This window comes from Crocodylus porosus, unplaced genomic scaffold, assembly GCF_001723895.1.
Source record: "Crocodylus porosus isolate Cpor-Errol unplaced genomic scaffold, CroPor_comp1, whole genome shotgun sequence".
Classification (NCBI taxonomy): Eukaryota; Metazoa; Chordata; order Crocodylia; family Crocodylidae; genus Crocodylus; species Crocodylus porosus.
Genome location: NW_017728928.1, coordinates 10,030,262 through 10,042,117, shown reverse-complemented (window position 1 = coordinate 10,042,117; position 11,856 = coordinate 10,030,262). Strand labels below are relative to the sequence as shown.

General features: G+C 40.4%; 1 protein-coding gene across 1 annotated transcript; it reads right to left on the bottom strand.

Moving 5' to 3' along the window:
• Window positions 1-875: 875 nt before the first annotated feature.
• On the bottom strand, window positions 876-10,218 carry ANKRD40 (ankyrin repeat domain 40). The gene is made up of 5 exons (XM_019542481.1): window positions 9,466-10,218; window positions 6,383-6,531; window positions 4,180-4,665; window positions 2,968-3,149; window positions 876-1,966 (listed from the first exon to the last, which is right to left on the bottom strand). The coding sequence occupies exons 1-5, from the start codon at window positions 9,597-9,599 to the stop codon at window positions 1,820-1,822; spliced, it is 1,098 nt and encodes a 365-aa protein (XP_019398026.1). The 5' UTR covers window positions 9,600-10,218; the 3' UTR covers window positions 876-1,819.
• Window positions 10,219-11,856: the final 1,638 nt, after the last annotated feature.

Genomic DNA, 11,856 nt, shown 5'->3' with positions numbered 1-11,856 from the left:
CTCTTCCGATCTTGAAATCAGTCAATTCAATGGCTGATCATTTTACTAGCAAATCCTACCAATTTACACGTAAGAGTATTGTGCCTTTATTCACGGACTGGCTAAGGCCTATGACAGGTCTAAGCCAGTGTAAATGCCACAGGTCATTAATAGTGTAATGAGAAATTGTTCCAATATATATGCTTCCATTCTATAGTAGTTAATTTAACACCAATAAATTAGTTTAAAAAATAGGATAGTCATTGGATCCTGCTGTAAAAAGAGACTATAACAATTTTACTGCCATTTTTCTTGTTAGAGACTCTCAGCTAAAGGAAAGAGTTTGGATTCAATTGATTTACAGAGTTAGCATGTTATGGTTAGGTCCACAAAAGGACTTAAGAAGCTAACATTTCCATATGCACGGCACAGAGAAACTTAGGCACTGAACTGGGGCCGAAGGTTCCCCTGGATGGTAGGACACCTAGGTTCTTCTGCAGCTCCAGTGCTTAGTGCCAATAGTTTTCCAAAAAGTTAAGGAGAAAAACAGTGGGAAGTCTGACAAGTCAAATACGTCTTCTCTCTTATCTAGCATTCAGCAAATTCTTAGCATGAACCAGTATTTTTCTTCTCATTAAGAAGAGTTTGCTAATAAAAAAAAGTCCTGTAAGCTAGACAAAATTCCAGCAAGCCTGTCTTTACTGTTTTTTCTATTTAATTATTTCAGGATTTTATAGCAGAGTAGCCTAACACTGAATTCACGTTAACAGGACAGGGAATGGTTACCATGGGAGAAAGGGAAACAAAACAGGTAAATACAAATCATTCAGAAAGTAAAATCCTCTGAATCCCTGGATTTGAATGCCATCCCAGTTTTTAAGATGCCACGTATTTTACTGGTTTCCATTTGCACGGGAATTGTATAGCTTTGAATATTTATCAGGAAAGTCTGACTTGAGGAGAAAATGAAACTGCAGTATTTGTGCTCGTTACTCGCATGGACATCAGACACAGAATTTATCTCCCCGGAGTGAAAAATAATTGCCATTGTAAAGCAGTATTAGAGAAACTTCTTGCCAACAAAGCAACAAATAATGTTGGATATCGAAAAGTCATCTTTTCACTACTGTGTATTGACAAGCAATTGAGATTAAAAAAGTCCTAGCTATTTTGGTCAGTTAGCGCATTTTAACAACTATTCTTTTTTGTTTTGTGTTTTTTCCAACCTGAGAAATCACAGCTGATTAATCACTTAATTATACTTAAAATCGAACAAAACCAGTTTTGTGCTTCTTTCCCAGATTTAAATCCTTCCATTTTAACACCCTTTAAAAAGGGACTGATTGGTTTTTCGTTTTTTTTCTCCCAAGACACAGAAGTAGCTCACATTAGTGGCAATAGGAAGTCTGCACACATTAAGTAAGTACCTCAGTACAAACAGTAGATGTATTTTACCTTCTATCCTTTAGCATAAATGCTTCTGCTATTTATATCAAGCAATTATTAGATCAGTCTAATTTAAGCTTTTCCCTGAGAGCTTCTAACTCTACAGTGTTTCACATAAGGGATTATTCTCTAATAAGGAACGGATTTCTCCATAAACAGACTAATTCTGCCATTGCCTTCTTTTCAGAAGCAAACTTTTATGTCAGAAGTTACTCCCTTGCATGTCAGTTTTAGATTAACTGTGCATAAGTTGTTAACTTTATCTCAAAAGTTAACAAAATAGATTTTGTTCAGGTTTTAGCCCTTACCAGGTACAGATACTATGGTTAAACACAGAATCCATTGCTTTAAAATAAAAGATACAATTCTATTTGTGTTATGCCTCTTTAAACAGTTAATAAGTCAGCTCTGATGCTTTCTTGTTATAACAAGGCCTTTCGGTCAGAGTTGATGCAGCATTTCTGCATAGAAAGTTTTTGTCTCCTATTGTCAGGACCAGCTCCAGTTCTTGGAAATCCTGAAGCCTTGCAACATCTTTGTCCTTTAAATAAATAATACAATAAGTTAGCAAAAGTTATAGTAATAGTACAGGAGTTAAGTGTTGCAGATTTAAGCAATAAAATAAATGAATGATGTCAGCATGACAGAGGTACCTACCCATCAGTGTGAATCTTACTTATTGAACTATAAAGCAGACATTGCTGTTGCATTACTTTGGCATTTTCTTCAGCCAGTCACTTTATCCCCTGCTGCTAAGTCCTACTAGCTCATTTTTTATTCAGGATTTTTGTTTTGGCCATCTAAAAAGAACCAGAAGCTCTGTCCACATGAGGAGGTTTGCCAGCTATGTTGGGGGGAGCTTTTCATGCCTTTTCCCAACATATCTCCGCCAGTAGAACTATGGAGCGTAGACGACTAAGCCTGTAAGTTTCTTGATTTCTGTCTCCTGCTTTATTTATCTATTTATTTTTGTAACATGTAAAACTGCATAAGCATAATCGTGCTAGCTGTTGCAACTTTACAGGAAAGGCATTAAGATGGGGCGTAAAAAAAAAAGAGCAAAAGCTTGTTCCTTAACATTATGAAACGTGCTGTGAAACATTACAGCAACTGACACTGCGTTTGTAACCAAAGGACTCCAACCCTCTTTGACATCTCTCATCCACTGCCGCATCTCTGTTCAAAGCCGCAAAAATCAAACTGTGCAACAGCTATGCCTGATTAGCTGAAGGCAGCAATGGGGGACCATCAGATGTCCTCTGAAAGTCCATCTTCCTTTTTGCAGTGGCCCATATGTTCCACGAACACTGACTTGTGGGAAAACTCAGTTATCAATGATTATGTAAAATTGGATTTCTATATACCTGTGTTAAACAGTGCTGCAACGATCAGTTGTTAAGGTTTTATGGTGCACGACGACAGTACCACAACTCACATTCAAAGATGAAGGGATATTGCAGGGCCCTTGAATGATGAATGAAAGTACTTTCTATGTTAAACATTGTAGCAAATAATATTTTGCTTATAGTTGAAAGTTCTTACCTTTCTTAATACTGTATTTGGTAATTTTCTGATCTTCTCTACATGTTCTGGATTAACACCCAGTTCACAGCAACTCACTCTGAGCAGTTCCTTATAGGTCAGCTCTTGTCTATCCAGTTCAATTTCAATGAAATCATTTTCTCGAAGGGTAAGATTCTGAATTCTCACCTTCAGTACGAGTTCTAGTAGAAAAGAAACAAACATTTACATACATATGAACACAAGCTCATCTAAGTATCTAAGTATGACTCCTTTAAGTCTTGAAAATATCACCGTAAGTTCATTTGATTCACTACTTTTGACTTTTAACGTTGTCAGAAGAGCTAGAGGCACAATTCTGCAACCGAAATCATAATTGGCACATGAAAGCCACAACAAGTAGCAAAGCAAGCTTCATTGTAACCCACCACTCCAACAATTTTAGTTCTTTGCACTTTTAGAGACAGTATAGTCTCTTTGATCACTCATTCCTTGACATGGGCAACCTAGAAGTGAACTATATCTGATAACTCAGTCCTCTGTTAGTGGTGAATCGAACATTAATATTTTCATAGATCTTCTCTCAGCTCCTGACCACCATATCAGGACATCTGCACAGTTTTGACTCAAACAGCAATATATGAGCATTTGGCTGAAATTATGGAACCAATTATACTAAGCTTATTATACAGTTATTTTATACCTAGATCCAACAGGATATAATATTATACTTCCTGTCTGTATAAAAATCCTTCATGTTCCTCTTGAGACTGAACTATAACAGAGTCTCCTTCAGGGTCACTGGGTGCAGATCTGCCTTGGGTCTTGCGTGCTCTATCATTTATGCCAGTGGTTCCCAACCTTTTTAGACCGTGGACTGGCAAACTGTGGACCAGCATACTGCAATCTGGAAGTGACCAGCATGCTGCAACCCAGGGTTGGGAACCTTTATGGGGTTAGGTTTTATAATACTCTACAGAACCCAGAGTTATCTAAGAAATGTTTCCGTGTCCATGTGTACTAAATGACCCAGTAGAAACAGGTTTATTTGTCAGATTTTTTTTTTTACAGTCCCAACTCAGAAGTATCACACCTAACATATGAAAGCATGAACAGTGACTAGTCTATTTTCATTCCCAAAGATGAGAGAAGTTGCCAGGACAAGACCAGGCCAAAGAAAAGAAGAGAGGTAAAACTAGATTTGTGAACTGTCCGAGAATCATATCATGTTACCTTGCATATTAAACGGGAAAGATCCAGTTAAAAAAAGTGGCTGAAATGGCGGCATGGGCCCTGAAGAATAGCCATTTTGTTGCTGGGACGCAGACTGTTTAGGTGCAGCTGAAGAAGGGGAGGTTCTGCTCGGAGGCACAGATGTCTGGCAAAGAGGACCGTTCTGGACTAAAGGCTTTGGACATTCTGGCATGGAAAAGACTCCCATTGATGTTGGCTCTTCTTCCTTATCAGCCACTACTGAGACAGTATTTTCATGCTTTAGCGATACAGATGGGCAAGCTTCATTTTGATGCAGTGCAGAAGAGTTGGCATCTTGCGATTCCAGGGACGAGGAGAAACTTCCATTCAGAGAGCAAGTAGAGGGGTCTGGAATATTGTTACTCATGGTGTTATACACATAAGGGAAAGGTGGATTGGCCAGGTAATTAGGGACAATGGACAACTCTGAACCTTTCTTCAAATCTGGAAGTTCATCATCCTCCACTGGAAAGAAAAGAAAAAGCAGCCACTGAACCACTGTAACCAACCATTACAGATTGGAGAGAACAGAGATTCAGTAAATCGATGCATTTCAGAGCCAGATTATTAAAAAAAAGTCCCCAAAACATTATATCTGAGACATAAAACAACAAGCTAGAAACTACTCTATGTAGCTGTGCTAAGATGCTCCAAACCAGGAATTCTGAGAACAAAGTTGAAGTGGCTAGGATATTGCAAAGATACCATTTTTCCCTCCCCACACACTGAGATTGATAGACAGTCAGACATCCTGCAACCAGCATCTTGTGCCATATTCTCTGTTAGTGTCAATCTAAGACTTAGATAATGAGCATAAAGCAGAGGATCAATAGAGAACTGTGGACTGTGAGGTTTCCTGCAGGTTCTAAAGAACAGGCGAGGAAAACAGCATACAGCAAGGAAACAGGAACAGAAGCAGAAACCAGAGAGAAAGAAGTGCAAAAATTACTCTTCAGGCTAATTTTCATCTATAGAAACATCCCTATTACACTCCAGTAATTATGAACACAATACTGTAATGGCCCCTTTGGGGCTGCTACTCTATCACTGTCTTTTTCTGGGATACTTCTCTAGCCTGCTGTTCTTTCGGTGAGATCAATACAGTTGATGCTTTAACTCCAAAATGTTTCCAGTCACTTATGTTTAAGGCTTTATATATTAGAGAGACTTTCTTCTCTTCATCCTCACTAGAAACCACATAAAAAGCTTTACCTGTCTGTAGTAAGAAAATGACATGACTATTTAACTTTTGCAAATGATAGCTTTTTTCACCATGCAGAAAAACATTTAGAAGGACAGTTGAACCATTTTCTAAAAGTGATGCTTTTTTCCCCTTGGGTAAAAATACTGGGGCCCAGGAATAACTACTACCATAGGATTATAAAACCACAATACAGAATCAGCACACCTACACCAGCACAATGGGGCAAGCACATCATTATCCTAAATAATATCACCTGAAGAACAGGTCAAAGGAAGTGATACTTTCCCTCAATGTGGCACTGGTTAGACCACAGCTGGAGTACTACGCCCTGTTTTGGGCGCTGTACTTCAAGAGGGATGTGGATAATCTCAAGAGGGTCCAGAGGAGGGTCACTTGTATGGTTAGGGGCCTGCAGGATAGGTCGTATGAGAGGCTGAAGGACCTGGAGCTCTTCAGCCTCTATAAGAGAAGGCTGAGAGGGGATCTGGTGACTGCCTACAAATTTGCTGGGGGGAGGTTGCAAGAAATAGGAGATGCTCTGTTTACCAGGGCACCCCTTGGAGTAACTAGAAACAATGGCCACAAACCGACGGAGAGCAGATTTAGATTAGACACAAGGAAGAACTTTTTTACAGTAAGGGGGACCAGAGTCTGGAATGGGCTCCCAAGGAAGGAAGTGCTCTCCCCTACCTTGGAGGTCTTTAAGAAGAGACCGGACATGCACCTGGCTGGGGTCATCTAACCCCAGCTCTTTTTCCTGCTCAGGGTGGGGAGGTAGGGGTCAGACTTGATCTACTGAGGTCCCTTCCAACCCTGAAAATCTATGAAATCTATGAAGAAATAAATAAAAATATCACCTGAAGAAATCCTTGCCTCTGGTGTGATCCTTGGACCATCATGGCTACAACCTCACTCTAACACACTCTAAGTCACTATTATAATCTTTAACGTTTTATACTATATAAGTAATCTGCTTACCTCCCATCATCTTCTTAATCTCTCTCTTTGAAGTTAACTGGAATGGCCTTTCTCCTTTCCTGGTAAGACTCTCCTTATCAGCCCCAGAGTCTAGCAAATAAGACACCACTTGAGCGTGATTTCGTTTGCAAGCCCAGTGCAAACAAGTCCTGCAGAAGAGAAATGTAAACACTACAAAATAACCAGGCTACCACAAGAATTTTACTCACTCCTATTGCATGAGAAGAGGCCAAGAACTGGCTTCTCCCAAAGGGGGGGGCGGGAAGTCAAGTTTTCAATAGCTGAGTTACATTCCTTGAAAATCAGACTGTTGTCGATAGCCTGCAGTGACACCTGCTGATAGAGTTTTTCCCTACAGAAAGGTTTGTCACAAAAGTTTTTTTTTGCAACAACAAATGTTTTTGATTTCAAGTTCAAAGTTCTTGTAAATGTTCGCGTCTTTTGCATACTGTTCTCACACGATAATCCCAAAACATCCCTTTTCCTGTACTTTAAAAATGTTGTTTTTAAATTACTGGAAATAAATTGTACTTTGGTAACTAAGAGAAACAACCGCTTCCCTTTTGTCTTCAAACATCAGTGGAAAGGAGCAAAGATTTGTGCAGAATTATAAACTTGGATTTAAATTGGATTGCATATCAAAACAGATTTTAATAAGAACTGTTTTAGTTTTCTAGAAGAACATCTTACCAGGACAGCAGAAGTATTTTACAACACAAAGCAAAATAAGTCAAGCTTTTATTTGTCATATTGGTTTTCACCCAAACTATTAAGTGAAGTTTCAGCCAGGTGAACCAGAGATTTGATTTTTAAATGGATCATTTATCTTTTAATTTCAATACTTTTTACCATCACAGCTTTCATACAGTCTGTATCCAAAATGGCTTTGCATGCTGTTTGTAAATAATGCAGTTACAGAGTGAGATCCTGTTGTTCTTTGAACTCCTTAAATGCTTCTTCAGCAGTTTCAGTTTAGAATTAAATAAAATAAGACAGGGGAAAAAACGTCCACACTTGTAAAAAAAAAAAAAAGGACTCAGTAATTTAAATCAAGGTTTCTTGCACATTGATTTAAATCATTATTAAAAGTGGTGATTTAAATAGCTGATTTTAATTGACCCACCCTTCTAAACAGTGCTACCCCAGCCTTTCAAAACAAGGTTTCTTTGCACAAGTTATGGAAAACCTCAATCATGTCATCAAAAAAAAATCCCTTAGGCTAAATCAGCAATTGAGATGCTGCATATCAAGTGCCATAACTCAGCTCCCTTTTATCTACACAGCATTATGTGCTGTTGGATGTACATGTTACTGTATCTGTATGATCAAGGAACTAAGATGTGCACGGTGCAAGAATCGTACCATCACAAAGCATGGTATTTCTGCTCTACCTAGGACTGTGCACTGGAGGTAAAAGCCACTGTTTTTAAATGTGCCAAAACAATATCATAATAACACAACAAAGGGAACTCCTTCATTATTTGTAACACAAGTCCCGTGCTATCCAAGTCAAGCTAAGTGAAAGTTTGCCTGGATTTTGTTTTGTGGTGGTATTTTATTTCTTTGAATATTGCACAGATCTCTTCCTCAATTTGGGTTCAAAATAACAGCATGGTGCTTTGAACCCAGGAGTAAAATTCAGCCAAATCACAAATCCTTGCAAGATTTGGGTCTATCTGGTAACATGCTGGGGGTTCAGACATTATGCTCTTCTAGAAAAGCCTAAGTTCACCCAGCTTCCACCTTACGTCATGAACTTGTGTAGTGCTCAGGCAGCGCCCCACTAACTTGAAAAGGACTGTGCACAGGGGGATTTATATAGTTCTCAATGCAGGAGTACTTCCTTAGTTTGCTACAAAGATATGTAAACCTCAGCAACTTGGCCTGATTTAGTTCATTCCAAGCATTTCACGTGGATCTAATGAGGCCTGATACAAAGCGTTATTCATCATACCCATAGCAAAGCTCATTCCGGAGACGGGAGTTCTGCGGACAAACTCAAAGTATGAGAAAAACATATTTACAAACACCACACGTAAGCAGCAGCAATTTTTATGTCAGGTTTGGCTTTCCTGCCTTAATGCCAGTTTTTGATGAAATGACTGCTTCTGAAAATGGCATCTTTGTGGGGGGGGTTTCATATTCCTTCTATTTTTACCTTAGCTGCAAGCACAGCACAGTAATTCAAAGAAAGATATACAGGGAATCCAATTAAAGCAAAACAGTTTGTAAAATGCCTTTTATACAGTTAGAGGTGTACTTGGTAGCCGTGTTGGTCTGAGATAAGAAGACATACAAAAAACTAGAACTCTTGGTTCCAAAATGATACCTTTTATTACACCAACTGGGAAATCACAAGAAAATTGTCCTTTATAAAACTGTCCTTTTATAAAGTTATGCATTAAATAGTTTATACAAATTAAAATGTAAGTTCCCACACAGGTGAATGTCTGCATAATGCAAGAAAGTTTCAAGATTTAGGACTGTCAGAATGGTATTTGAACAAGATGTCAGAATAAAAAGAAATCAATGAGATTTGAAGCATCTTGGTGAAAAGCACTGTAAGTTCCTTTTAGTGGGAGGAGATTTTACGAGGTACTTTAAGAGTTAATCAAAAACAAACCTCCCAGTGAATAAATGAGGCTTAACAAGTCTGAGGCGTACCTGCTGACGGCATTTTACTGCGCTGTGCTGGGCAACCAGCAGTCCATCAGTATATGTAATGGAAGATGTCAACACATTGTACTGATAGAAAACCAGAGACCATAGGTCAACATTTCTCTAACAAAAAAGAATATAAGTTTACAACGAGCACCATTACACATCCTTTTTTGGGGGATAATTTGAAGGCATCTAAACTGAGGAAGCATCTGTCCTTGGGTTTAAATGGAACATTTGAAATCCAAGCATGGTAAGTTTCACAATCTGCTAGCTTCCTGTTACTCTGTTTCATTAGAAAGCTGCGTACGAACTCCGTTATATAACATTCACCGGCTGAAAGCAGAAAAACCTGAATATCGTCTTTGTTCTAGCAGAGCCTGTCAGGTCTGTGAAGCATTGAGGGCGCGCGGCGAGGGACCTACCAGCCGTTGATCTCATTCTGAGAGTTGACGTCCACGCCAAGGGACACCAGCCTTTGGACCTCCTCAAAGTCCCCCACTGCAGCTGCTTCTCTCAGTCTCTCCTGCTGCTCTTTTTGTTCCAAAAGGGCACTCATCTTCCCACGGTCTCCTTCTCTCAGCGTGGGGGATCCGTTGCACTGAGCTGTTTACGGAGGGCAATTTGGCATTTTCTAAAGCTGACACCCTGAAGCAGTATGCCCCAGATTGGCAAGATTAAATGAAACCTGCCAAACCAAAAGTAGCCCTCAGTCTTTCAATTTTAATCAGCTCCAGCTTACTTTTTCTGCATGTTATGTTTAAAATCAAAGACAGCCAGGCATTTGCAAAGGCAATTGCATAAGTATGTCTAGGCTGTTGCTGGTTTCCTAAACTCTTCTCAGGGGGACTGTATTATCTGTGACAACTCTGACCTAGATATTTAGTTCCTACTAGCAGTCCTGCCTGTGAATCACGGCTGCTGCTGTCTTATGAGCTATATACTGCCTCAGCTATGTATTTAGGCTGCTACTTGGTTATTTTTCTGGTACCAGCATGCATTGTAGTTTAATCTACAGAAAAATGTATAATGTGCAATAATACCCTTCATCCCAACAGTCTTTATTCTGATATTCTGTCCCCCCACCCCCTGCAAACAGATACCCTTTCACAAATTATTCTGCCCTGGCAGCTCTCAGCACCTATATGGTAGCACAATGAATCGTTATGCAAGAACAGAGGTCCACTTCATAGAACAAGGGGCATGTCAACACGTGCATTTAAGGGTGACTAAATTTAATTGCATGAAGCAAATACGCAGTAAGTGATTTTTGGCAGGTGTCTATACATGCAGAGACTTGGCAAAAAACTTATGTGCTGCTAGTAGCTGGGCAGACCCAGCACTAAAGTTAGTGCCAGATCACATCTACATGTGCATTAATACGCTTCAACAAATCATGCTTAAATTTTATACCTGCATTTGCAGGTATCAAATTTAGGCTCGGTTAGCTTAATTTCACCATTATTAATGCACATTAAGGGCACGCACGTGTAGATTAATGCACCTCATGTAGATGCGCCCAAGGAATGAGGCTGTGTTTTCCTAGAATCAAATGTGAGTCCAATCTCCCTTTTTTTTTTTTTTTTTGGACTACAGCATTAATTTCTGTGTGTTCCAAGTCAAATAATAAGACATATGGGAGAAGAAAACTATTCTGTTATACAAGTAAAAATAAACCCTACCCACGGGTACGCCTAAATTACACCGTGCAACTTCATGTTCCTAGTGGTGTGGGAGTTCCTGAATGGCTCAGAAATTTGCAATAGAAAATCTGAGTCAGTGTTAGGGCCCTTTTACACCTTTGGGGCAACATGGGGAAAAAATTTGGCTCATAGCATTTGTTTTAAAATAGTAAATATTTAAAGGGCAAATCCTTACACTTGTTTATAGCCCCATTAAAGACAATGGGACCCCAACAGTAAGGATTACACAACTGAATAACTAATAACATTTGATAGCAATCTGTGGTGCTATAGAAGACCTATGACTTGGGTGACTATATGTCCCAATTTGGCCAGGACAGTCCTGGATTTCACAGGTCCTGGCTGGTTGTTGCAAATTGGAACAGAAGTCCTGAAAAGTCCCAGAACTGCAGGGGTATGGGGCACGGTTCAGCGGGAAGGTCAAGCGGCATGGTATGCCAGGGGTGCAGGCACCACTGCTGCTGTGTGGCAGCAAGCCAGGCGGATTGGAGCAGTGCTCAGCCCAGTCCACCCCCGGGTTGGGCATTGATGCCTGCCTGCCTGCCTGGTGCACCTCCCCACCAGACTATGTCCCGCATGGGCTGGTTTAGTCAGGGGTGCCCCTGCCTGGAGCGGGGAGCTGCACGCGACGTGACCTCCTGAGGTCCCTTCCAGCCTTTCCTACCATACCGCCATTCTCTTTGCAAGGTCAGGGCAGCTCTGACTTGACTGCAAACTTGATTCTTCCCAAGGAAGAACGTCTTGTGTTGGAAACCTCGTCCAAGCATGCCCCCCTCCACAGCTGGCCCCATAGATGTCACCCCTAAGAAACCATCACCTCTCACTTCATTGCACCTGCTAACACTGCTTTTAACAGTGGTGACCTTAGGGTTGTTGGGACCCTGTGCAAGAGTCATTTGGGGCTCCTTAGAGGCTAAGTTTTGATGACCCATAAGCAAATTTTGCAGACTTCTGTTGCAAAATTTCGGGGATCCCCTAAAGTGTGGGGATGGCAAACCGGGCGACCCCTAAGGCTGTCACTGCTTTTAAAGAAAGCCAAGGCCTCAGATCCATCACCACCCCCTTGCTCTTAAGCTAGCGGCCATCGCTGTGTGTACAGGCCAAAGGAGTCAC

Bases quoted from the DNA above. Each gene is read 5' to 3' on its own strand.
- ANKRD40 (XM_019542481.1), bottom strand. From the start codon at position 9,599: ATGAGTGCCCTTTTGGAACAAAAAGAGCAGCAGGAGAGACTGAGAGAA. The intron at 6,532-9,465 runs GTAGGTCCCTCG...TCTCTTCTGCAG, and splicing joins CAGAATGAGATCAACGGCTG to GACTTGTTTGCACTGGGCTT. The intron at 1,967-2,967 runs GTAAGAACTTTC...ATTTATTTAAAG, and splicing joins CAAATACAGTATTAAGAAAG to GACAAAGATGTTGCAAGGCT.